Source organism: Equus quagga, unplaced genomic scaffold (genome assembly GCF_021613505.1).
Source record: "Equus quagga isolate Etosha38 unplaced genomic scaffold, UCLA_HA_Equagga_1.0 270_RagTag, whole genome shotgun sequence".
Classification (NCBI taxonomy): Eukaryota; Metazoa; Chordata; class Mammalia; order Perissodactyla; family Equidae; genus Equus; species Equus quagga.
Window position 1 is genome coordinate 88,364 of NW_025799872.1, and position 27,876 is coordinate 116,239.

Here is a 27,876-nt window from a genome sequence, read left to right on the forward strand (position 1 = left end):
GGGGGGGATGAGTCAGTGTGGAGTGGGGGGGATGACTGAATGAACTGATGATCCAGTGGGTTTTTCCTCCTTATGCCCAACTCCAACATAGAAGAAAGTAAATCCTCCTTCTCTCTACTCTCAACAGCTCTTAAAAATTTCCATTCAATCAATCTATACACCTTTCTTGGAACTTCCCACCCCTGCCATCTTTGCCTTCAATTGTTGGCACATTCCAGTCTGGCATTCTTCCCACTTGGGCATTTTCTTCTTTAGAGATTATTCACATTCACAACCTGGTTTTTTCCCTCACAATTCTTCTTCCATACTTGTTTCTACACCAATACATGTTTTTCTTCAAACCGTGATATAACTCTATTTTTCTATTAGCACTTAATAGTAAGGAAAACAGCCTTAAGAGTGTAAACATTATGTAGTCTTGTTAATTAATATCAAATTAAAATGAATAATAGAGGCAATAATTAATCAATTAATGCAAATATAACAGTTAATTAAGATCAAAGTAAAAGGCAAATAAAAAGACATCCGTGTGATTCACCAAGTTTGCGAATCTCATTACACATGAAAATCAGAACCTCCAAAAATTGCATGTTTTCCCAGTACGTGGTAGGCTTCAACATATCTTTTTCACTAGGACATGCAGGTCTTTAGTGTAAGTATGAAACATCTGCAGAGCTATTGTGAGGAACTGCCAGGAATGGTGAGATTTTGGCTTGACCCTAAGAGCTGATGATCTCAAGCAGAACTGACTCCTGTCCTGAAGATGCTCCTGAGTAGGTGGGAGACTCCGTGGCAGGTACACAGGCAGACAACAGACAGAGTCGAGCTCAGGTGTCTGGCTGGACCAGATGAAAACGAAGATTCCAACCCTATGGAATCTATTTTCATCCAATAAGACTGAGACTCTGCTGCATTTTTAAGTAAAATCATTGATTTTTATATAGAATTCTAAGCACAGATAGACACTCCTTCACAAACAAAATCCTTACAGCCATGGATTTAAATCTTGGCTCTGCAACTTACCCAACGTAGCAAATTACTTAACCTCCTTTAAAACTCACATTGTTGCTAAAGACTTAAAAAGGTAGTAGATGTAAAATGCTTAGAACATAGCAAGTGAAACAATGCTTGCTATTTTCATTATTATTTTGATTAAGGAAAACTACATTTTTTAAAGACACTATGTATTAAAGTCTTGATTTTTTTCCTTTAAAGAAGAAAATCAGAGTGATCATTTAGCTAGCTGTGGAAACTCACCTGTTATCTAAATATGATGAGTTTTCAACCCTAAGTCATTCAAAAATACTCACAAATATTTGGTAACTGAAATTATCTAAGATACTTCAAAAATCTTTTATTAACTTCTTCCATTTGATTCCAAAGCTTTGATAGGATTCTGAAAAATATTTATCCTCTAGAATTAGGAAATATTATTCCTTACATATTTAAATGCGCTACAAGACAATAAAACCACCTCCTAGAATTTACCTGTTCGACCAAGCCCTGCGTGACAATGGACAGCTACTTTTCCTTCTTGTAAGGCAAACGTCATCACCTTCACCATATCTAAGATGGTGGTAAGGGATGCTACACCATAATCTTTCCACCCGAAATTGTAGAAATAAACTGGACAATGAAAAAGAGAAAAAGAAAAAAAAATCAACATACAGGAAAAATACTTGCAAACACCTGAAGAAAGTGAGTGAATTCACGAAAAGTATAAAGATGTAAGGCACGCAGATCTCAATGGTTGTGTAGGCCTAAAATAACTGGCTTTCTACATTTTCAGTAAGTTTACCGTTAGCAGTTTTTAACGAAGTACACTCAATATTACTTAAGACATTTCCTGCTAAAACTCAGACAGAAAGAATTAAGGAAAAGCAGGATTGCAAATTAATAAAGCTAATGATCTATACCAAAATTACTCAGCTATGGAGGGAAAGCATGCAATCTTGTTTAAGCATGGAAATGTGTCTAAATGAATAATAAACAGTATAAGGTGGTACAGACAGATTTTCCACCTAATGGGAAAAAAAAGGTAGACACAAAGTTTTTAAAAACAAGTTCCAAAAATGGCACAGGTTGATCCTTTCCAGCCTGGTGTGAATGACACACACTTGGTGGATTCCTCCCAAAGCTCCTGTGACCGAGGAAGTTCTGGGATTGTCACATAAAGAATCCCTCATCCTACCCAGGGGCAGAACTGTGCAGCAATACAAGCATGAGTGAGTTCTGGGTTCCAACCCTGCTGTCATGTTTGAGCTGTGTGATCTTAGGCAAGTCAGAACTCACTAAGCCAGCGTGGCCTCATGTGTTAAGCAGAAACAACAACTACTATGTTACATGATTGCTTTAAGGATTAAATAAGACGACAGGTCTGGCATACTGTAATTAACGCAGGCATTATTTCCACGGGGTCTCCTCCGAAGAACCCTCCCACAAAAAAAGAAATCCTGTACTTTCCACAGCAATACCAAAGAAGAATGGCAGCATTGCTAAAAGTCAAAGTTAGCTCATCTTCACTTTTAGGAGCCCTACTACTATGCAGGAGGCATTTATTTCCACCACGTTTTTAACCTAAGAGCTGAGCAAAGTCTCTGAGTGCTGTCCTTGGTAACTCACAGAGAGGAGGATGGAAGGACTTACTGCCGGCCTCCATGAAAGCCTCAGGAAGGTACGTGAAGCCACTCTCCTGTTCCAGAGGGTTCCCACAGCTGGCATGCTCGCCAGGGCGCTGCAGGTTGATGATTGTTTTTATGCCACGTCTTAAAGGAAAGAGAAAAAAAATTAGTCACATTGGGAGATAGTGTTTTAAAAAATTAACCCTTTTTTGACATCAATAAACATTACTAATTTCCCTCAAAACTTTAATTTCTTATTTGAAATAGGCTCTTTGCTGCCCATTGTTACAATGAAAGCACTTTTCCATTTGAAGTCAAAAGCACTGGAAGAGAAAACACGAGGGGATTATTACAGCGGCACTTACGTCCGGAACTGCTCGATGATGCAGTACCTCTCGAGGAGCTCTGTGGACGGGCGAGCCATGGCCAGGATTTTATCAGTGACCCTACAGAGGGAGGAGGGACTGGTAAGACGCACAAAGCCCAGAACATCGCAGCTCTAAGGACTGAGAGAGAGAGCAAGCCCCTACTTATTCTATGATTTCAACAACTCTACAAGGTAAGAATCTTTTTAGACAAATCTGGCTTCAATTTTGCATCACAATTAGGTCTCTAAGAAACCCAAGCTTCTTAAATCCCTGGAAAAAATTCCAGGACATAAAGTATTTATGAACTCTGGCATAGCTTTTTCAAAGACTCTCATGAGATTCTACTGGACATGGAGAAACCTCAGCTGCTAGCAAAGGTAACAATTTGGGTTAGTTATCCAATGTTCCTGACCAAATGAGGAGGGCCAGTGGGGAGGCAGCCTTAGTTACCCTACTTTCTGCACCTGCCACCTAGTGTGCTAAGTGGGGGTAATAACGTCTGCCTTGCAGGGTTGGTGTGGGAATTCAATATGACGTGGATATAAAGTCTTGAATATAAATCATGGCATGTGGTTAATAAATGCTGAGTTATTGTAATTTAGCAAAAAATATGGGCTTTGGAGTCAGTCGGGCCTGGTTCCAAATGCTGGATTTTCTACTTTCTGGCTGTGTAGTAAATTACTTAGTCTCTCTGGACTTCAATTCCTTCATCAATAAAATGACATTAACAATGCCTGCTTCACAAGAATTTTACAAAGATGAGATAATAATTTGAAAGTGTCTAGCATAGTGCCTGGCTAGCAGCCAAATGGATGTTTACTGAGTATATAAATGGACAGCGGCCTAATAAAAGGCTGTCACTCTTATTAGGACTCTGGGCTCTGGATTGAATTTCTTGCCAGTGCATGGTAAAAGATACATCAGGTGGTCTACCAGACGTTGTGGGTCACATGAACCTGAGAGGAATATCAGAGACATTAGGTGAGCAGGGCAGGATCCAGAACGATATCACCCTCCTCCCCTGGGTAATGTCTGAATACCCCCCAAAGGTTTGGTACCCCCCAAAATGTAATAGTACTTAGTATAAGATGAGGAGAGATAAAACATGAAAGCAGCAGAGGTGAAAAAGACTCAGATGGTTTGGTCAATAACTAAAAATATAACCGTAACCTTAAGCTGCATGATTAGTAATTTACTTGTCCTGACCACACGTCAGGAATACTGTTTGCTTTTTCACAATACTCTTTAACAGAGATAGTGATGGACCAGAATATGATCTGTGGAGAACAACAGTGACAGTGGACCCCCAACTGTATCACTACACACGCACCCAGCAAATCCAATACGAAAACGCACAGGGTGCAAGTTAGATAAGCTGGTCGACAAACATCGAATTAGTAAATGGATTCTTGCTGTATAAAATTATTCACTACCAGAGTTCTTTACCTCCTAGTGTGTTTAAAATGTGATTTGGTTTATTTATCAGAATTCTTCAAACACCACTATATCAAAAAAAGTATACTTGCCCATTTACCATTACTAATAAAAAGCAGTATGATTCAATAAGGAATGAATTGCACTCACATAAACAATGCAAGCATCTTATATTGTCTACTGAACCAACAACTTGTACGACTTCTACTGAGGCAGCCTGGAAGTATATTTGCATGAAAATGTGTACTTTAATAAAGAATATAAGAAGAAAATAAAAATGAGGCTAAAGCTTACATGTATGAAACTGCAAAACTATATAAGTACCTCAAAATTTCTCAAATTTACAGCTGAACATTTTAACAATTCTAGCAATTTCTGAAGTTTAAGAGCTATCTAGCTATCATTTCTTGAAGTATCTAGTTACCATTTCTTTAACATACTGTGCATACATCACTTCACTTAATTAAAAAAAAACCTGGGGCTGGCACAGTGGCATAGTGGTTAAGTTTGCATGCTCTGCTTCGGTGGCCCAGAATTCATGAGTTTGGATCCCAGGTGTGGACCTAGCACCACTCATCACGCCATGCTGTGGTGGTATCCCACATAAAATAGAGGAAGATTGGTACAGGTGTTAGCTCAGGGACAATCTTCCTCACAAAAAACAAAACAAAACAAAAAACAAAAAAGCCCCTATGGGGTTGGTTTTACTATTTCCATTTTACAGATGAGGAAAGTGAGGTTCAGAGTGCCTGTGTGAGCAGGTCAAGATCACAGCTCATCAAGCAGCAAGGCCAGGGAAGGGAGGTGAGATCCTCTGACTTCAAAACCCCATACTCCTCCTACAGCCCACTGCCTTCTGGCATCACATACATCTCCATTCCCTTCCCTAGTGAGCAGTAGGTATGAGCTACTGAAGGGACAGAATCACTTACCAGGATGAGTAGACCCCCTTAACGGCTTGCTCCTGCTCACTCCAGCGGGCTGGATTTTCATACTTGCATGCTCTGCCACCACACGCCATGGAGCAGGCCATGTGTCCAGGAATGACATGCCGTAAACGCTCTCCGACTTTCGTATACTTTGGTGTTGGACGCCCAGAACTTCCTAGAACATACAAGGCAGGCAAGATTCAAAATTCCACTCTCCAAACGGAACAGTACCATGGGAAACAGCTTCCATTTTCTCTCAGGATTGCACATAACGAGCCAGCGCTAACCCCCTTCATTTTGTCAGGAATACAACTGCTTCCTTTTCGTCTTCGTGAATCTCCTATATTAAAAGATAGAAAAGGCTTTCACACACAGTCATCTCCACATGTCACGTTGGTAATGAAGAGGAAGAAACTGTAAAAGGAGATCTTTTATAAGGGGTGAATTTTGTTCAAAAACTATTTTTAATGAAAAAACACAAAACATTCAATCATTTTATCTCCTATGACACGTCCACTAAAACTCTTGGCAAAACAGACAGTAAAAAGTATAATGGAGAATTAACTATCAAAATTTAAAAAGGAATACACACAGCACAGCCTCTTCACATTCCCTAAATTTAAACTCGAAGGTACAGCAATCTTTAAGAAGAAAAAGAACGTTTTACTTTTCCTCTCGGGGCAAGTTGGGTTTCTCTCAGCACCGCTGACAGAGGACACTGCCACCATCACCTGGAGAGAGGACGAGGAGAGCATCTTAGCGGCTGAGCTGCGCCGCCCCTGCTGCAGCCGCAGGACGGGGTCTGAGGTGGAGTGCCGGCGGCCCTGGAAGAAGGAGCTGAGGAAGGGCACGGCCGAGAGCCGCCGGGGCGGGTCCTGCATGGCGCTGGGCTTCCAGGAGGCCAGAGCTGGAGGCAGGAGATGTCAGCACCAGCCTGCTCTGTGGGGAAGTTACACTGACATGAGCATCGCTCTGCGTGATCTAACAGCCATTCAGGATAGGCTGACTTGTTTCCATAGTGACGAACAAAGAAACTACTGATTCCCACTCAGATTTGTACAGGCAAAATCTTGTATGAATGGATTACGTTTTGGATAGATTGCTCAAATACAGGGAAGAATAACATGTATTTTAAGTAGATTATACCTAAATTGCGACTACTCTATTTTGTTTCTCAAACACATTTAAAGATCTGACTGCTCAAAGAATTACATCTAAAATATTGTAATGAATTTAGAAAAATGTCTTTATGAAGCAAACACTGCTTTCTACACATATATATTTTTTTGGTGAAGAAGACTGGCCCTGAGCTAACATCTGTGGAAATCTTCTTCCGTTTTGTATGTGGGATGCCACCAAAGCATGGCTTGATGAGCAGTGTGTAGCTTCTGTGAACCTGGGCTGCTGAAGTGGAGAGTGTGAACTTAACCACTATGCCACCAGGTCGGCCCCTATGCATATATTAAAAGGTTTAAATTCTATTATTCTTTTCATATCTATTCTCTGAACACTTTGAAAAAAATTCTCTTTCTACTCCTCTCTAGAATAGGATACAAAAAAGTTAACTGTAATGGAGCAGGATATGCTAGATGCTTTATAACTTTAAAACATTATTCAATTTTTCAAAACCAAAAAACCCTGTATATTTTCTCGATAGAACTATTAAAGAAATACTTGGATAGAATAAATTAAATCACCTGTAAGGTTGACACATTAATCAGAAGACATTTACTTTTGTATTTTTATTTTCTGAATGTGAAAACCCAATTCTTGGCTATGCCTTTATTGGATAGTTACAGTAGCCATGCCTCTCAAAAACTCAAAAAGACACAATTCTGTGCCTTTTGTAGCCAAACAAGGGGAGGGGGGTGGAAAGAAGCTTCAGTAATGTCTTGGTGGATAGGAAGAAAATTCACTAAGTATCAGATTTTCTTAAGGAACTGGATGAGGGGGAGGCTGCAACTTGAGGATAAAGGATATAAAGAACAGAAACGCTAACAACTGCAGATTGTCCGCCTCCTCCCTTGTTAATGTCAGGCCGACCCCCCACCTTCTCAACCCCCACCGCTCTCTCTCCCTGTTTCTGTCTCTCCAAATGGCATTTCAGCCGTGTGCAGACAGAAACAACCTACTGCCATAGACAGGGCTCTTTTTTGTTTTGTTCTGTTTTATTTTAACGATTAATAATGTTTTAAGCAAGCTCCTTTTAAAATGCACCCCCCATCTCCCCAACTGAATGTACTCTGTCAAATAAGAGAGAGAAGCTCAGTTTGGTGCCCAAAGTCCTTCTCCGAGTGTAGCACTACGCCCTTGTTATCTCATATACAGCAATGGAGGAAGATTTTTTTAATGTAAACAATCCAGAAAGCACAGCTTCCACAGAGCTTTACAGGAGAGGAAAGAGTAGAAGGTGTGGCGTGTAAGGCAAGTTGGAACCTGACGGCAGAAGGCCTAAAGTGCTCAAATTGAGGGGTCCACCCGCGTCTGCTATCTGGGGAACTGGTGGCTGACTCAGTTTCTGAAAAGTCTCCCTGTGGAGGTTCAGGCCACTCCGCAGAGACAGGGCTGGAAGCCAAGGACTGGGGGCCTGCATGGGTGCGAGACAGTGTAGCGGCAGACAGATGGTGCCAGGACTTGGAGCCTAAGTGAACAGCAGCGAGCTACAGCAGCTATGAACACAGGAGCTGGTGAGAAGGCACAAGAGAAAACTCAGCAGGCAAGCTCCACCTGAGATGAAAGGCACGTGAGGCGGCAACTAGGAGGTCTCCGCCAGTGAGTGGGAGACACCTGAGGTCAGCAGCTCTAAGGACAACCACAGAGGAGAGTCCACGTGACTCTGCTCCCAAAGGTTCTGAAAATGAAAATGAATTTGATGAGGGCAAGACTTGTCTGGACGAAGCTAAGAAAGGGATGGTTTATGTACCATCTCAAGAACAGTTTCTGCTGTGAAATCTTAAGAACTGAGTTGACTTCAAATAATCACATAAGCATTGAGTGGACTCAGTTAGTAGACAGTCAGGGACCCCGAGTGCAGGTCTTCAGGGAGTGGAGCTGAGGCGCATGGGGGTCGGAAGGGTGGCTGCAGACCTCCTGCTCAGCACCTGCTTGGCAGGCTCATCTAGGGCTCCCACTGGTGCTGGGAAGCGCCTGGCAGTGGTCTGGCCCTGAAGTGGAGCTCTGCCCCGCTGTGGGCACAACAGACAGGGGCACAGGCCTCTACCCCTAGAAACATGAGAATCCCTCCATCCCCACTGCCTCATGCTCCAAACTATTCCTTGGCAAAATGCCCAATTCACCGCCAAATCCATTTTTAAAAACTAGTTTTAATTTTAAAAGATTTTTCCTTCTTCTCCCCAAAGCCCCCCAGTGCATGGCCATATATTCTGGTTGTAGGTCCTTCTGGCTGTGCTATGTGGGACACTACCTCAGCATGGCCCAATGAGCGGTGCCATGTCGCACCTAGGATCCGAACCAGTGAAACCCTGGGCCACCAAAGTGGAGCATGCAAACTCAACCACTTGGCCATGGGGCCAGCCCCTAAAACTAGTTTTTATTTATGCCAAATGGTTTTACAGTAGGGAAATGTACCTTCAGTCCCACCCTAATGCTCTAGACTCAGCTCCTTTCCCATCTTTGTCCACAGACTCGTGGATTTCCTGCACATTTATAATCACATTCAAATACACTTTTCCTGCTTTTTCTAAGCGGCATGGCAACATCTTCCCATTTTGCTTTAGTTTTCTTATAATTTTCGTTTAATGGATGCACAAGGATTACCGCACCTCAAGCTGATGCATCATAATTTACCTAATCTTTCCATAGCAGTTGGATATTTAAGCTATTAACAATGGTTTTATTTAGAAATAAGACAAACATTTTCAAGACTAGAACCTTTCATTTCTATGTTTCTCCTTCAGTAAACTCCCGAGGATTTTATGACTGGTGAGCAAAACAAATTTTCAAGGCTCATATTTTTATTTAGTTGAGTCTTTACATGTTTCAACAACCAAGTGTGAAGCAGCTGAAAGAGGGAATATTTTTAGCAACTCAATGCAGGTTTTTTCTGAGGCCAGAGAGAAACACAGCATTAAAAGAAGGATGGAGAGACGCCACTCTGACAGGCTGTGGTACCGACCTCCTCGACCTCAGAAATCTTCCATTTCCTTTCCTTGGGCTTCTTGGATCTAATCTTGACGAAACAGACACACCCAAACTGAGAGACAATCTACAAAATAACCGGCCTGTACTCTTCAGAGGTCCAGAGCATCAAGGGAAAGACTGAGTAACTTGTTCTAGAGTGAAGTGAAAGGGGCAGGACAACTAAATACAGCATGTAAGTCTGAATATTGTATGGTATGACTTTACCATGAGGAACAGGAAGATAATCAGTGAAGCTTGAGTGAGGTCTGAGGAATAGAGGGCAACTAGTAATGTATCAATAGTTATTTTCTGGTTTTGGGTCACTGTAGAAAATGTCTTTGTGTATGGGAAATATACACTAAGTTATTTTAAGTAATGGGGCAGCATGTCTGCAGCCTTTTCTCAAATGATTCAAGAAAAAATATTCTTTGCATTATACTTATTGCCTTTCTGTAAGTTTCAGATTGCCTCAAAATAAAAAGATTCTCTCCAAAAAAATTTTAAAATTAAAACTAAATTGTTCAACTGTGTTGCATGCTGCTCAGCAGTCACATAAGACGAAAACTATAAAAGAGGCCATCGGAGACCTTAGCAAGAACAATTTTCAGTGGACACTGGAACCCGAGATCAGAGTTAAATAGCTTGAGGAGGAGACAGGTGACAAGTGGAAATGACACATGCAGTCAGATTTGTTAGAAGTTTAGCTGTGAAGGAGAAGCAAGGACCCTCAGAAGAAGAGTAGGTATAGTGAAGGATCTGGAAACAATGACATATATTAGGAATGTTCGAAAAACCAAGATTTAGCCCAAATAGGGGCTAATAGGGGAGAGCTGATTTGGGCTGGGGAGGTGTTGGAGAAGTTCTGTCTTCAGATATTTGAAAACATTGCAAATCAAGGAGGTGCTTTTTATTTTCAGAGGGAAGAACTAGAACCACTGTTTACAGAGAAATGGATTTTGACTCAAAATTAGAAAATGTTTTGGGCCATCCAACAGTTGAATAGTCAGTTGCCTTTTGAGAAATGAGCCTCGTGACACAAAAAGTGGAAAACAAGAGTGGAAAGTTAGCATTCCAGCCCAGTTCCTAGAAGTGACTCTTTTATTGACTTAGGAGTGACTAGATGGACCTCCACCTCCCACTCCATTCTCGTGCCTAGTGTTGCAGGAGTTTGTTTAAATAGGAAGTTATTAGCCCTTTCTGAAATCTTGAGTATAAAAGGAAATTACCAGTTCTTGGGATTCCAGATCCGCTTAGGCTCTTTAGTGCTTTAACCACCCACATGTAGAAGTAAGGAGGTAAAGGCTGAGGCCTCATAGGTACCTTTTGGTAGGGTTCTTTGTTGTTTATGGTGCTTATCACAGTGTAGGTAATTTCACTTGTGCAGTGACAGTATCTCATTTGGTTCCTTCAGTATTATTCTGAATTTGGGTTGGTCTGATTGCCCACCAGCAAGAAAGCCATTGGCTGAAAAGGTTTTATGGGATGGAGCCTGGAGCGCAGCAGAGAGGGCTGTTGGAGAGGGGCCTTTCAGCTGCTTGGGGGAAGAAGGACAGAGGGTTGCTCATGGGGATTATCTTTGGTATTGTTTTCCTACTTTTTCTTGAAGCCTCTTTTTTTTTTTTTTTTTTTTGAGAAAAACTGACCATATATGCAAGGTTTTTTTTTTTTTTTTTTACTGGAATCTCTATTCTATTCCATTACCTTATATGTCTGTCTTTCTGCCAGTGTCACACTGTTTTGATTACTGTAGCTTTGTAGTATGTTTTGAAATCAGGAAGAAAGTCCTCCAACTTTGTTCTTTTTCAAGATTATTTTGGCTATCTGGGGGTCCTTCAAGATTCCACGTGAATTGTGGGGTGGATTTTTCTATTTCTGCAAAAAAAAGTCATCAGGATTTTGATAGGGACTGCATTGAGTCTGTAGATCCTCTTGGGTTGTGCTGACATCTTAACAATATTAAGTCTTCCAATCCTTGAACACAGGATGTCTTTCCATTTATTTAGATCTTCTTTAATTTCTTTAAACAATGTATTGTAGTTTTCAATGAGGCAAGCTGAGAATACTAGGGCCCTGGTTGCCCTCACTCCACCTCGTTTGTAGGTCAGAGGCTCCATGCTGATAAAAGCAAGCCAAGAAGACCAGAAGCTACTGCCTCAACTCAGCTTGCAGAGTAGGGGTTATCACTTAGAGAAGGGGGCTGCTGTCCTCGTCCCAAGCTCCAGAGCCATGCCTAGGACATTGTGCCCAGAGGGAAAAGGCAGACCTTAAAAACAGAGAACTCTGAAGCTCTTACCAAAGAAACTGTCTTTATTTCAAACACAGTGTTGGGAAGTTCAAGCCTAACAACATTCTCAAAAACAATGAAGGCTTTGGTGCTCAGCAATTAACAGGAGGCAGGTAGATTCATGAAAGCAACAAGGTAAACTGTAAATCAGCTGGCTTACTAGAAGGAATCAGACACAGAGACAACTAACAGCCCTCAAGGGTAGGAACAAAGATCACCTGAACTTAACTGGATCAAACTATAGAGCTATATATGCTCCAGGGCTTTATCAAAAAAAAGAGAGCGACCAGCAGGCAATTAGTGGAACCCAACAGCTGGGTGTAATAACAATTGAGGGAGACAGCTTAACAGGAAGATTAGTGAGAGAGAGGGAGAGAGAAAGAGAGCCTTGCCTCAACCACTGTCCCCCGGGTGACTGTGTGTGCATGCCCTAGGCTGCGCCCTCTGGGGAGTCACAGGGAGGCTTCCGACTGAAATGTCTAGTCAAGTCTCCAAACACACACACAAGCAAAAACAATCAAACAAGCCTGGAAGTGGGGGGGAGAGAATCAGCTTCCAGAGGTGTCATTAGGACTTCCTGTGAGAGAGCCCAGATATCAGATTTACAGACAGAGATTCAAAGGAGCCATTATAAATGTGTTCAAAGAATTAAAGGAAACCATGCTTAAAGAATTAAAGGAAGCTATAATGACAGTGTCTCATCAAATAAAGAGACAGAAATTATAAAAAAGAAACAAATGGAAATTCAGAAGTTGAAAACTACAATAATAAATTCACTAGAGGGGCTTACCAGCTGATTTGATGTGGCAGAAGGAAGAATTAGATAACTGGGAGACAGATTGATAGAGATTATGCACTCTGAAGAACAGAAAATAAAGAATGAAGAAAAATGAACAGAGATTCAGAGAAACATGGGACACTACTAAAAGTTCCAACATACACATAACAGATGTACCAGGAGAGATGAGAAAGGAGCAGAAAAACATGTTAGAAGAAATAATGGCTTAAAACTTCCCATATGTGATGAAAAACATTAATCTACACATTCAAGAAGTTCAACACACTCCAAATAGGATAAACAGAAAGAGATACACACCAAGACATGTCATAGTAAAAATAGTGAAAGGCAAACAGAAAAAGAAAAATGATTCATTCCTCATGCACAAGGGACCCTCAATAAGATTTACTGCTGATTTCTCATCAGAAGCAATGGAGGCCAAAAAGCAAAGCGATGACATATTCAAAGCACTGAAAATTAAACACTGTCAGCCAAAAATCTTACATCCGGCAAGATTATCTTTCAAAACTGAAAGGGAAATAAAGACATTCCTAGATTAACAACAACAACAACAAAACCAGAGAGAATTTCTTGCTAGCAGACCCAGCTTACAAGAAATATTAAAGGAAGTTCTTCCTTCTGCCACATCAAATCAGCTGGTAAGCCCCTCTAGTGAACTTATTATTGTACTTTCCAACTTCTGAATTTCCATTTGCTTCTTATAAACAAGCAAGTGACCCAGACGTCAACGTGAATACACATGAAAAAAGAAAAGATGTGGGTAAATTACAAAAGAGTATAAAAGACTGTAATTACATAAGAATATAAGACTAAAAATGTGTTTTTGTTGTCTTCTGTGATTTAAAAAGAATTATACAAAACAATATATAAATAATTTGTATTGTTGAGCCTAAATACATAGAAATATATATGACAATAACAGCACAAAGGAGTGGGTGGGAGTAGAGTTGTATTAAAGTAAGGAAATGAGACAAGATGATGATTCAAATCTACAAGAACAAATGAGGAAAACCAGAAAGAGCAAAAAACAAAGTTAACATAACAAACTAGTATTCAGAATATAAAAAGAACTCTTATAACTGAACAATAAAAAGACAAATAACCCAATTTCAAAACTGGCAAAAGGGGCCAGCCTGGTGGTATAGTGGTTAAGTGCGTGTGCTCTGCTTTAGCAGCCCAGGGTTCACACGTTCAGATCCTGGGTGCAGACCTATGCACCACTCATCAAGCCACGCTGTGGTGGTGTCCCACATACCAAATAGAGGAAGACTGGTACAGATGTTAACTCAGGGCTCGTCTTCCTCAAGCTAAAAGAGGAAGACTGGCAATAGATGTTAGCTCAGGGCCAATCTTCCTCACCAAAAAGAAAAAGGGCAAAGGGTTTGAAAAGACAGTTCTCCCAAGAAGATATACAAATGGCAATAAGCATGAAAAGATATTCAATATCATTAGTCAGCAGGGAAATGTAAATCAAAACCACAGTTTGGCAGTTCCTCAAAATGTTAAACATTGAGTGACCATGTGACCCAGCAATTCCACTCCTAGGTATATACCTAAGAGCAATTAAAAATATGTCCACACAAAAACATGTCCACAAAAATTCATAAGAGCATTATTTATAGTAGCCAAAAGCAGAAACAACCTAAATGGATAAACAAAGTGAGCTATATCCATACAATGGAATATTATTCAGCAACAAAAAGCATGAAGTATTGATACATGCTACAACATGGATGAAACTTGAAAATATAACATGCTAAGTGAAAAAAGGCAGACACAAAACATGTTGTATTATTTTATTTATATGAAATGTCCTGAACAGGCAAATTCATAGGGACAGAAGTAGATTAGTGGTTGCCAGGGACTAGGGAGAAGGTGGAATGGACAGCAAATTGGTACAGGATTTCTTTGTGATCTGATGAAAATGTTCTGGATTTAGACAGTGACTGATAATTTTACAGCTTTGTACATACACTAAAAACCACTGAATATTTGAAAAGGGTAAATGTTATGGTATGTGAATTTTATCTAAATAATAAAAAAAAAATGGGCAAGAGATTTGAATGGGCATTTCTCCAAAGAAGATACAGAAATGGCCCATAAGCACATAAAAGATGCACAGCATTACTAGTCATCAGGGAAATGCAAATCAAAACCACAATGAGACACCACTTCATATCCACTAGGATGACTACAATCAAAAAGTCAGATAACAACAAGTGTTAGCAAGGATGTGAAGAAATTAAAGTCCTCATAAACTGCTGGTGGGGATGCAAAATGGGACAACTACTTTGGAAAACAATCTGGCAGTTCCTCAAATGAAGAGAGTTGTCATATGACCCAAAAATTCTACTCTTAGGTATATACCCAAGAAAAAGGAAAACATATGTCCACACAAAAACTTACACACAAATGTTCAAAGCAGTAGTCCCCCCCTTATCTGCAGTTTTGCTTTCTGTGCTTTCAGTTACGCACGGTCAGCTGCAGTCTGAAAATATTAAATGGAAAATGTGCTATATCACAATGCCTATGTCATTCATCTCACTTCATCTCATCATGAAGGTGCTGTATCATCTCACATCAACACAAGAAGTACGGTGAGTACAGTACAATAAGGTATTGTAAGAGAGACCACATTTACATAACTTTTATTACAGTTTATTGTTATAATTGTCCCATTTTATTATTGTTGTTAATTTCTTATTATGCCTAATTTATAAATTAAACTTTATCATAGGTATGTATGTATAAGAAAAACACAGTATGTATAGGGTTTGGCTCTATCCGCAGTTTCAGGCATCCCTGGGGGTCTTGGAATGCACCTCCTGGAATAAGGGGAAACTACTGTATTACTCATAATAGTCAAAAAGTAGAAACAACACAAATATCCATCAACTGATGAATGCATTAAAAAAACGTGGTGTAAAGCAGGCTAGTTGGCACTCCTGTCCCTAGTATCAGTGGGGCCCAGTGGGGAGCTTAGCCTCCAACTCCACCTGGTACCTACGAGGAGAAAAGAATAGGTGGCACTATGCTCCCCACCTCCCCTTCCACTGATGTTCGCAGGGCCCAGCAGGGAAATGAGGTTCAGCTGCACCCTACAGCAACAAAGTGGGACAAATAACCCTTCATTTCCCCTTCCCAGATAGCTGTAGGGCCCAGTGGGGAGCTGATAATCCTTTTTCCCAGGGCTGATCTTACACCACCACTCAAAGGCAACATGACAGTTCAGGGCAGTCATGCACTTCTGCTGCAAAGGTGTCAATAGACTTACTGGGGAGTGGAAATTCTACCTCATTCATCTGCAAGGAGGTAGTGAAAGCAAGTGCTCCACTTTTGCTGGGGTGGTTTCAGCAAGGCTGAAAAGGAAGCTGGGCATACACATTCACCTGGTTCTTAAGCTACACTTCAACAGGGAAAACACCTACTAAAATAAGAAGAAATAGGGGGGCCAGCCGCATGGCCAAGTGGTTAAGTTCATGCACTCTGCTTTGGTGGCCCAGGGTTTCACTGGTTCAGATCCTGGGTGCAGACATGGCACCGCTCATCAGGCCATGCTGAGGCAGCGTCCCATATAGCACAACCAGAAGCACTCACAACTAGAATATACAACTATGTACCAGGGGGCTTTGGGGAGAAGAAGAAAAAGAAAAAGACTGGCAACAGATGTTAGCTCCGGTGCCAATCTTTAAAAAAAAAAAAAAAGACAACGATGACAACAGAGGATCCAAAATGTCTCCAATACAATCAAAAATCAGCTGATGAACCAAGAAAATCACAACTCAAATGAGAAGAGATGTCAAAATAGAGATAAATGATATGTTGAAGTTATCCAAAAGCTTTAAAGAAGCTATCCTAAAAATAATAAGTAATTATAAATTCTCTTGAAAAATGTATAAATAGAAATTCTCAGCAAAGAAGTAGAGGTTATTAAAAAAGAACTAAACAGAAATTACAGAACGGAAACAAACATAACCAAATTTAAAAACTCTGTGGATGGACTCAATAGTACAGTAGAGATGACAGAGAATACAATTAGCGACCTTGAGGACAGGTGAACAGAAATTATACAATCTGAACAATAGAGAGAGAAGAGACTAATAAAAATGAATAGATTCTCAGGGGCCTCTAGGATATTAACAAAAGAGCTAACCTTCATATCATTGAGTCCCAGAGGGGGAGCAGAAGAAGAGTGGGACTGAGAAAATATTCAAAGAAATAATGGCTGAAAATCTCCCTAATTTGAGGAAAGACATAAATCTACACATTCAAGAAGCTAAATGCACCTTAAATCGGACACACTGAAAGAAATCTATGCCAAGACGGATTACAAGAAAACTTCTGAAAACAAAACACAAAAAATCTTGAAAGCAACTAAAGAGAAATGATACAGTTATAGGAAAAGACCAACCTGAATGACAGCAGATTTCTCATCTAGAAGAATGAAGGCTGGAAGGAAGCGGCACATTTCAAGTTTTTTGAGAGCAAATAAATGTCAAATGCAAATTTTATATCTGGCAAAAATATTCTTCAAGAATAAAAGAGAGGAAAGATGTCAACAAAACAGAAGACTAGGCAGCTCCAAACACTCATCCCACTGCAGAAACATCAAAACACAAGCAGAAGCTGTCAGAACCAACTCTGTCAGATCTCTAGAAAATGTTCAAAGATGTACAGCAACCAAGCAAATGCTGAATCAAGAAAAAGGCAACTTAAAAACGGGAGGAAAGCTCTGTGACAATTTCACATGTCCTTATCCCACTCTGTCCCCAGCTTGGAGGCAGTCTTGAAAATGGCAGCCCAACATTCCCAGTGTGGGACCCTGGTTCCAGGGGGAGCAGAGTAGACCTTAGTGGCAAATTACCATGTGTGTTTCTTCTGACCTGTCTGGGGGATAACTGAAGGACTGATGCAAGGTGCTCACTCAGGGCAGAAAAGTGAGGGATATTACTTGAAAATACTGTGTGATGAACAAAAATCTGCTGCCTCCTGGGGCAAAAGACTACTGCTGAGACACTGGAAAATGCTATGAAACATTTAAAGAAGAATGAATGCCAATTTTACACAATATCTTCCAGAAAAGAGAAGAAGAGGGAACATTCCCAAGCCCTTTTATGAGGCAAGGATTACTCTGTTACTAAAAGCAGACAAAGTACAAAAGAAGAAAGCTATAGTCCAATGTCTCTCCAGAACTTAAGCACCAAACCCTCAACAAAATATTAGCAAGCCAAATCCAGCAATGATTAAAAGGATTTAAGTACCACTACCAAGTGGGATTTATTGCAGGTATGTAAGGATGATTAAATACTCAAAAATCAATAAAATCCACCATTATCAACAGGCGAAAGACGAAAAATCATATGATTATTTTAACACAGAAAAAGCCTCTGGCAAACTCCAACATCCATTTACGACAAAGACATCTCAGCAAGTTAACAACAGAAGGAAACTAATTCAACTTGTTATAGAGCATCTACTGAAAACTTTCAACATCATACTGAAAGGTGAAAGACTGAATACTTTCTCCCTAAGATCAGAAAGAAGGCAAGGATATCTGCTCTCCATGACTCTCATTCTGCTTAGAAGTTCTAGGCCACTACAATAAGGCAAGAAAGAGAAATAATGGCATACAGGTTGTAAATGAAAGAAATAAAATTATCCTCATTTGCAGATTATACTGCTTAGCAGAAGTTCTAGGCCACTACAATAAGGTAAGAAAAAAAAGCAATGGCAGATAGATTGTAAATGAAAGAAATAAAACTATCCTTATTTGCAGACGTTATTGTTTATATAGAAAATCCCAAAGAATCTCCAAAAACCTCCTAGACCTTATAAGTGAGTTCAGCAACCACAATGGGATACCACTACACACCTACTAGAATGGCTAAAATAAATAATGACAACCCATAATGCTGGCAAGACTGCAGAGAAATTTGATCACTCGTATATTGCTTCTTGGCAGTTTCATATAAAACTAAACATGCAATTATCATGTGACTTAAGAAGTAGACTTTTGGCCATTTATCCTAGATTAATGAAAACTTATGCTCATACAAAAACCTGTACATGCATGTTCAGAACAGCTTTATTCATAATAGCCCCTAAAGGAAAACAACCCAGATGTCCTTCAACAAGTGAATGGACAAACACCCTATGGTACATCTACGTTGGGGAATGCTACTCAGCAATGAACAGAAATACACTGTAGATACACACAACCTGGATGAAATTCAAGGGAACTTTGCCAAGTGAAAAGAGCCACACTTAAATGTTATATGCTGTACGAGTTCATTTATATAACGCTCTTGAAATGAAAAAATTATAGAAATGGGGAACAGATCAGTGGTCATCAGGGGCCAGAGTCATGGGTTGAAGTGAGTGGCTAAAAGGGCAACAGGAGGGATCCTCGTAGTGATGGAACTGCCCTGTATTTTGACTGTAACAATGTCGATATCCTAGCTGTGATATTGTCCTGTAGTTTTGCAAGATGTTATAATTCGTGGAAAGTAAATAAAGGGTAAATGAAATCTTTCTGTATTATTTCTTGCAATTGCATGTGACTATACAATTATCTCAATATTTTAATTAAAAATGTATATATAATCAAAGAAAAAACAGCCATGAGGTGGGCCTAAGTGAGGGTCATTTAGCAGAGGTCAGGGCCAATGCAGGGAAGGTGACTAGTACAGTGTATAGTAATCGACCTGGCAGGGTGTTGGTCCTGTACGGAGAAAAGAGCTGAGTCAGGCAGTGAACAGGCAGGGCTGGGAGACTGATTATGAAAAGGAGGACTGAGTAAGTACGTAAACAAATCGGGGGTAATAACAGCCAGGTTTCTCATTCTTGGAGAAGGGAATTATAAGCATAAAATTGAGAAAAGCTAGAATGATGGTAAAGTGTTGGATTAGAACAGGAAGTACCAATATGGACTCATGGTTTTCAATACATACAGAGAGAAACAGAAATAAATATACATGTAAAAGTGGGTAGATGTATATGCATATAAATATTATAAATATTTAACACATATTAATATATTATATTTATTTTTAAATTATATTTATAATACTTATTATATTTATATATATTTTTATTATAATTATAATTATAATATAATATATTAACATATATTTCCCAGCTTTGTCTCGTAGGGAGCTTGGGAACTGAGACATTCCAGCATTAGTGAGCACATCTAGTAGTGGGCACATCTTGATTTCTAAACACCACTCCCCACTAAAAGGAACCTGGCTCCTTGGAGAAGAGGCTGATTCCAGGGCTGGGACAGGGAAAGTACAAGGCGAGACTGGAGTATCTTGCTGTGCCAGAAAGCAAGGAATACAAGAACGATGGGCACATGTAAAAAGGATACAGCTGACAGCTCGAAGGGGCTCTTACTGGCAAAATATGGGACAATTTGAACATCAAAAGAAATGATAGTAAAAAATTATTTTCCATTGAACAAATCAGGAATTGACACTGAAATAAAGAAAAAACTGAACAAATAAATAGGAAAGTTTTTTCTTATGGTAAAATGCCAACTAAGAAATGCAGAAGGAATAATGGAATTAGAAAACCTCCATTTAGTTATCTATCATAGTTATCTATCATAGAAACATCAATGGATGTTCAAACTATTGGGTAAAAATTGGATGAGGGGGCCAGCTCAGTAGCGTAGCAGTTAAGTTCTCGCGCTCCGTTTCGGTGGCCCAGGGTTTGCTGGTTTGGATCCTGGGCACAGAATTGGATGAGGACTAGGATATTTACATAGTTTCAAAGCATGTCTCCATAAAACATTAATTATGAAGGGAGGAAGGATAATTTATGATGGATAAATCTTGGCAGACACCACTTTACTGACATGATCAAATTTAACATTTCCAGTGACAGGGCAAAATGACATCTTGCGTCACCTGATGGCACGCAGTGAGAAAAGCACAGAATCACTTCTGTGATGTTTCTGCCAAAAATTCATAACTTGAATCTTATCATGATGAACAGGAGACAAAACCAAACTGAGGAACATACTATAAAACAACTGGCCTGTAATCTTCATAAAAGTCATGAAAGAACTAACTATGGTCATTGAAAGAAACTGAAAAAACACGACAAGTATCTTTTTGCTATTAAAGGATATTACTAGGACAGTTGACAAAACTTGAATGGGAGTGTCTGGGTCAATAGTACAAAGGAATTTTTTTGTGCTTCTTTGTAAGCTTGAAATTATTTCAAAATAAAAGAACTAACACCACGATAAGAGAGACATCCTGGGCATCCTGATGGAAGAATATAGCACCATTCACGAAATATTGTTGCCAACAAAAAACAATCCAACTAGACTCGACATCCATCTACCAATTCAATTTATAGGAAATACCATGTGGGTATAATCAGCAAAATAAAGATTGTGGCAAACTCTATAGGGGAAAAAAACCTGTTTCCTCAACCAATAAACTATAAGGAAAAAGAGATGGGGGAAACCCAAGTGAAGAGATGTAAGATACATATCAACCAACTACAATATATTGTCTTTGTTGGATCCTGATTCAAACAAAAATATACATTATCTATGAGACAATCAGAAATTTGAGCAACGTTTAGATTTTTGATGATATCAAGCAATTATTGTTAAATTTTTTTAGTGGTACTTCCAGTGGAGGGTACCTCCATGAGGGGGTTGTACCTCCATTGGGGGGGTTACCTCCAATAGGGGATTGGTATCTCTATACTGGAGGGTGGTACCTCCACAGGAGGGTGGTGTATCTCCATGGTGGGGGGGGTGATACCCCCATGGGTGGGTGTACCTCCATGAGGGGGTTGTACCTCCACAGGGGGTGGTACCTCTATGAGGAGGAGGTCGTACCTCCATCGTGAGTGGTACCTCCATGGGGATCTTATTGTATTCTGTATACTTTTGTGAATATTTGAAATGTTCTAAGAGTTTTTTTTCCAAAAAGTAGTAGAACCAAGATTTAAAACTAGGTTTGTCTCATTCCAAAGCTAGTCTTTGTGCTTGTTGAGTTTTCTATTTTCCTTTAAAAATAATTTAAATACTGTATTTATGTATCCTCTAATTAAAATTTCCCATGATTCATTAGCTAACATTTAAAAAAAAATACTTCCCATCCCAATGTTAACCCAATAAAGTATAACTGACTATCTTTATAGATGAGATACACTTTAAGAAAGTGAGATATAAACTAAGCTTTTTTATTTTTCCAGGTTTTTTTCCTAACTAAAAATTAGCTACATTTATATAATGAGGAAATTTTTAATAAAAAGATGGTTTTGGGAAGGGTATAGTGGATCACAATAGGGGCATTACAACTTTCCTGAGGGCATTTGGAAATGGGTAGGGTATTTCTGGTTGTCACGGTAATCTAACAACATTACTGGATTTAGTGGCGGCGGGGGGGGCACGCTACTTAATGTCTACAGTGCTGGGGGCTCTCCTGTGTAATGAAGAGTTTCTCCACCTCAAAAGCCAATAGAATCCCTGATGAGAAACACCAACTAAGAGGTAACGTTCCAACAGAAGAAATGACAGGGAAAAAGGTTCATCTGACTTACACTTGTTGGCTGGAGAGTTACTTAGGGGAAAAAAACCCATCATTCTACAAGAGAAGCAGCAAAGAGACACATTATTGCACTTGCACTTCTTTCTAAAACCAGGGAAACTAACATCTGGTAGGTCTGGCAAACAGAAGCTGTCCACAAATGGTAGTCAGCAGTCGTATTAGTCCTTCTAGAGTCAGGCACAGCACAGACAGATGAAGGAGGATCTACAAGGATCTGGAATTTAGACAAGGTCACAAGTAGGAAACACTGGTTTTCTTGATGAAAGAGAGCTCCCCCTGGTGGAGTGGTTAGATTCCAACAATAATTGAGAACCAATTATTCCCAGCAAGCGCTGAAGTCCAACACCTTTAGACCCTTACTCCTTTACTTTTCCTTATATTATCTCATCTATACTTAGGGGGAAAAATCCTTCAAAGTTCCCCATACAGGAGCACTAAAGTGAACCCAGAGCGGGCAGTAAGAAAATCATGCAAGGGGTACTGCCAAGAAAAATCACTCAGCATCTTTTGGATAACTGCTGGCAGCAGGAGCAAGACCAGCAGAGCCAAAGTGGTGGAGATCAGGGCAGGCTCCCAGCTCAGCACTTATGACAGTAAGAAAGGGTGAGGGCAAGTGTGGCAGAAGAGCCCAAGTCACAGTACCCTTTCTTTCCTGGGCACACATAAAAATCAAAACTGTGGGAAGGTGACAGAGGGGAGAAAAAACTGGGAGGAGTAGAGCTAGCAAGCTTCTGAACGTGCTCTGTAAGTGACAACTGCAAGCAAGGAAAGAAGAGGGAAATGAAAGGTTAATTTCCAAGGAGGCGAGTTTGACGAGAGGAATGAACAGAGAATTTTAGGCTAAGAGGATAAGGCAGGAGACAAACATTGTTTTCAACATTCCTTCTTAAAAGGCCAAAGTCAGGATTTTGAAAAGGAATTTTAACAGGTCAAAACTGTGGGATTCCAATATGAAGAATCAAGTCTTTTCTTTCATGCCCATCCATGCAGTTTTATTAAACTCTAGTTTGCACAGACACAGAAAGTATACTAAAGAACTATTACCTTTCATATTTGCAGCATACCCACTGTTATTCACCAAAGTGGAATATGGGTGTTCCTTTTGAGGCAAGACTCCGGCAGCCATGGTAGTCTGTTGGGGGAAAAAAAAAGATTATTTTTTGAAAGTGTGCCTATGAGATATTCATTTACGAATCACTTTTAATATGTTATACTTCTGTTGTCTAACACAGTAGTTATTCACTAAGCAGTTACTGAGCACTTGAAATGTGGCTTGTATAGATTTGAGATGTGCTGTAGGTGTAAAATACAAGATTTTGAAGACAGTACAAAAAAATGCAAAATATCTCACTGATAATTTTTACATTGATTCTACATTGAAATATTTTTGATTTACTGGGTTAAAATAAATTATTAAAATTAATTTTCTCTGATCTATATTTTTAATGCAGCTACTAGAAAATCGAAAATTGAATACGTGGCTCACATGACATTCTACTAGACAGCGCTGTGCTAGACATGCAGGGCACGGTAGAGGAAAATAAGACATGCTCTCCCTTATGCATTTACAAGCTGTCGGGAAGATAAGATGCAGACACAAGTAACACTAGTATGTGTTAAGTGTCCCAAGACAGGCTTGGACAAGCAGGAGGGCTGTCCAACTTGAGGGCAGGCACAAGGCTTTGAGGAACTGGCATTTGACCTGGGCTCAAGGAGGAAGATTTATTGTGGACCTGACGGTATGTGAGGCAATTGAACGGAACCCCTCATTCTTTACTAACTTGAGGTTTACTGAATTTATCTGACTTTACTCTGCACTCAAGTCTTCGTCTAGCTCGTGCTAAATTACAGGCTAAGTGATTGTTGTGTTGCTATAGTCTCCACTGAGGAAAGTTATGTAAATTGTTTTATATGTCAAAAAAGAAAAAAAGTCACCTTTCTTAAGCTCTTATGTGTCGGACTATGAAATAAGAAATACATAGATTGCTCTCCCCCCCCCCCCCCCAATTCCTGGCACAGAGCTCCTGAAACTTTTCTAAATTCCCAGGTGATAAGAGCACTAGGAGCATCTTTTGTTCTAAAGAGCGACTCTGGGTGGGCTCCTGGATGGCTCCTGGATGGGGGCTGGTCACCAGAAAGACCAACTCATGATGAGAAGGTTGGAATTTTCTGCTCCTCCCCCACCCACTTTTCTAGAGAGGGAGAGGGGCTGGAAATGGAGTTGATAATCGATCATGCCTACGTGAGGAAGCCTCCAGAAAATCCCAATAGCACAGGGTCTGGAGAGCTTCCAGGCTGGTGAACACATCCAACTGCCAGGAGGGTGACGCATCCCAACCCCATGGGGACAGAGGCCCGAGAATTTCAAGTTCACTAAAATTTTACTTCTAAAATCAAGTTTTATATGTTCAAAGGGTATAAAATTTAAAATCTTAAGTCCTACTTGATGATGCTGTCTCCCTTCAAAGGAAATATAAAAATAAAATCATAGGCTACTCTAAAATGAAAGAAAAAAGAATGATTTCTCCAATATTAATAATTATCACAAATCTGGTATCATACTAATTAATAAAAAATTTTATAATGTACATAACATTTTAAAAGAATGTTACATAAAGACAAGAAGTCCAAGGACAAGTTGCTCCAGGAAACTCATTAGCAAAAACTTAATTTGAAAGGATATCCATTAAGATTAGATTTACAGCAAATGTTTTTACCATACTATTTTTTATAAACTTGGACTATATTCTTAAAGCATATTTTGACAAAAAAACAACTATCCCCATTTTAGAACCATGGAATTTTAGAGCAGTCACGGTTCTAGCACTGGTTGTTTTGTAGGTGAAGAGTTATAAAGTATGTCCCAGGTGATCCAGCAAGGACCAGTTGTCACTTTGTGAAGCCTTCCCTAATGCCACCCTGTGCTCTTCAGCTGTACCGTAATGAAATTTGGCTACTGGACTAGCTCCCCTGCACACCACGGAGAGGAGAATCCAGAACTTCCTCATCTCTGTCTCTCTAGAGAAGGGGAGAGACTGGTGTATGGGACATGCTCATGGAACATCTGTGGAGCTGAAATGGACATACTAGACTGAGTTTCTTGGATCTATTCATGTCTTATTTATCTCTGTGCCCCCAATACCTAAAGCCCAAGGAAAACATGGCTATTAAAAGAATGTTGAATTGGAGCTGGCCCAGGGGCGAGGTGGTTAAGCTCGCACGCTCTGCTTTGGCAGCCCGGCGTTCGCTGGTTTGGATCCTGGGCACAGACCTATGTACTGCTTATCAAGCCACGCTGTGGCAGGCATCCCACATATAAAGTGGAGGAAGATGGACATGGATCTCAGCTCAGGGCCAATCTTCCTCAGCAAAAAGAGGAGGATTGGTAGTGAATGTTAGCTCAGAGCTAATCTTTCTCAAAAAAAGAATGTTGAATTAATGGTAGCCTTTCAGGTGGCAAAGAATACAAGCATGACTGTAAACTGTCTTAAAACTTTCTAAGTAGCCCCTCAGAAACTCAGAGATCTAAGGAGCCTCAGAAGTCCTCTAGCAGTATCCTAACCAACGCGAGCATACTCTCCACAATGCCTTTGTTCCAACAGTACCAGTGACATCATTGCACAGCTCTGGTAGTTAGAAAGCTCTTTATAATGGTGTTGCTCTGTAATTTCTGCCCTTTTAGACCACACAGAACAACAAGCCCTTTCTTCCACACATCTCAAGCTGGTGATCATGCTGCCCTTATTCCTGAATTACATCTTCCCGACCACACACTGCAGCTCCCCTCCCCATTCCTCACATGGAATGCTCCTAGACCTCCCCACCCAGATGGCGAGCACCTTCTACTCACAACCCATATTTATTCATATTCTAGTGCCCAGAGCTGAAGTCTATCCTCCAGACGGGTGTGATGATCAAAAATTACAACAAAAGCAGCCAGCCCCCTTGTCTGGGCAGTGTACGTGCCTTACGTCACACTAGTGTTTCAGCAGTCTCAAGACACGTGAAGACACACCAACAGTCAAGGAAAAAACTGGCTAAAAATGATTTAATACATTTTGAGGTTAAAAAGCAGACATTCAGTACAGATAATTAAACATACATAAAAGCTTAAAAGTGAAATAAATGGTACAGAATGAAAAGGAAAGTCTCTGCTTCTACCTCCCAGCCCAGGTTTTACTGCCCAGAGGTAAACAAGCTAAACACGGCTCTAGTTCTTCTGGGGGTAGTCACTACACTTACACCTCTAGTTAGTATTCTACCACCTTTAAGCACAGTATTGAAGTCCTGGCATAAAAGATGAGGAAATTGGCTCATTTACCCTACCTATCTCCCACCAGGCCAAATCTTTCTCCATTTAATACATCGCAGTATATTTAATTCCTCTGATTATCTTTGTAATTTTAAACAACATCCTTTAACCATTTCTTATTCTATTAACTTTAAACAGTATCTGGATTCCCTACTATGTAAAATAAGTAAATTAGTTTACCTGTACTACTGTCCATTTCTCCTTTCCTCTCTACTTTTCAAGTTCTAACCGTACCATTTCTTTTATAGTAAGATTTTTAACTTTTTAGTTATATCTATAATTAAGTTTCCCACGCTTTGTCTATAGATTTATTCTAAAATGTGAGACAAATTACAATATAATAATTTTGTGTGTGTATTAGATATTATATATATCTGTATACACATACTTTTAAAAAAATTTTCACCAAGTACTATGCTTGGACCTGTATAGAAAGAAGTATAATCTTGTGTCACTGTACCTGTGCTGCTCAAAGTAAATCATTCCAAGCATCAGTGTCCAATGGATTATCTTTCATTTCATCAGTTGCTTAAAACAAAGGCAAATTCTGTTTTGCTGCAAATTTACACCATGCATTTCTTATACAGACTTCTCCCTGGTTTTTAATCACCTTTTTCTTACATCCTTCCTCATATCCTTAAGATCTTTCCGTTTCTTAATCATACTATCATAATCATACTATAACTTTTTCCAAGCCCTTTGGAATCCTACTCTAATGTGGACGAAAAGCTTCTTAGGCCTACTACACAGTTCTCTACCTGGGATGTCTTTCAATTGCAGCCCTGACTTGAGGCCACTGGTCCTTAGATTCTGTTTAGGCTTTGATTTATTCTGAGGTAATTTTTTCATTAGGAATGAACAGAAGGTAAACTCTCTATGTCTTTTCATTCTGAAAATACCTTTATTTTATCCTCGTACTCAGCTGATAATTTGCCTACTTACAGAATTCTAGGTTAGCCATGCCATGTTAGAATTTTGAAGATATTGTTCTACCGTGTTCCAGCAAACAATACTGCTAATGAGAACTCTGATGCCAATTTGTGACCTGTCAGAGATAAGCTGCAGGATCTTTATATTTGGTGTTCTGAATTTCACGAGGATGTCTACTGGAAGCTGTCCTTTTACAACCTAATCAGTTCCTGCTGGGCCCTTTCAATATGCAGATTGATGTCTACTTCAGCAGCTAAAATTGCCTGTGCACCAGTACCATAATTTATATTAGGTGCTTTACTTCACAAAATCTATGTCATCTGCACGGAATTGCTCTATCAGGGCCGTACTATCATTATCTCCATTTTCTCAGATGGAAACCTTGTCTGAGACCACACATGTCTAGTGGCAGAGCTGGGACACAGACCTAGCCTGCGTGCTCCTAATGCCAACCCGCTGTGCCCACAGAAAGATCAGCCCAATA

At 39.9% G+C, this 27,876-nt stretch overlaps 1 protein-coding gene across 5 annotated transcripts in view; it reads right to left on the bottom strand.

Moving 5' to 3' along the window:
* LOC124233914 (protein tyrosine phosphatase domain-containing protein 1-like) overlaps window positions 1-27,876 on the bottom strand; it is a 69,939-nt gene that overhangs the window by 19,364 nt on the left and 22,699 nt on the right. For 4 of the 5 annotated variants that reach the window (XM_046651208.1, XM_046651205.1, XM_046651206.1 and 1 more), the window contains 5 exons: window positions 23,195-23,282; window positions 5,356-5,527; window positions 2,987-3,067; window positions 2,647-2,765; window positions 1,489-1,626 (listed from right to left, as the gene is read on the bottom strand). In XM_046651208.1, coding sequence (XP_046507164.1) covers window positions 1,489-1,626; window positions 2,647-2,765; window positions 2,987-3,067; window positions 5,356-5,527; window positions 23,195-23,276 — 592 coding nt within the window. In that variant the 5' untranslated portion in view covers window positions 23,277-23,282. Of the gene's footprint in view, window positions 1-1,488; window positions 1,627-2,646; window positions 2,766-2,986; window positions 3,068-5,355; window positions 5,528-6,019; window positions 6,249-23,194; window positions 23,283-27,876 lie in introns of those variants that run through there. The other variant, XM_046651209.1, reaches the window with a different exon arrangement.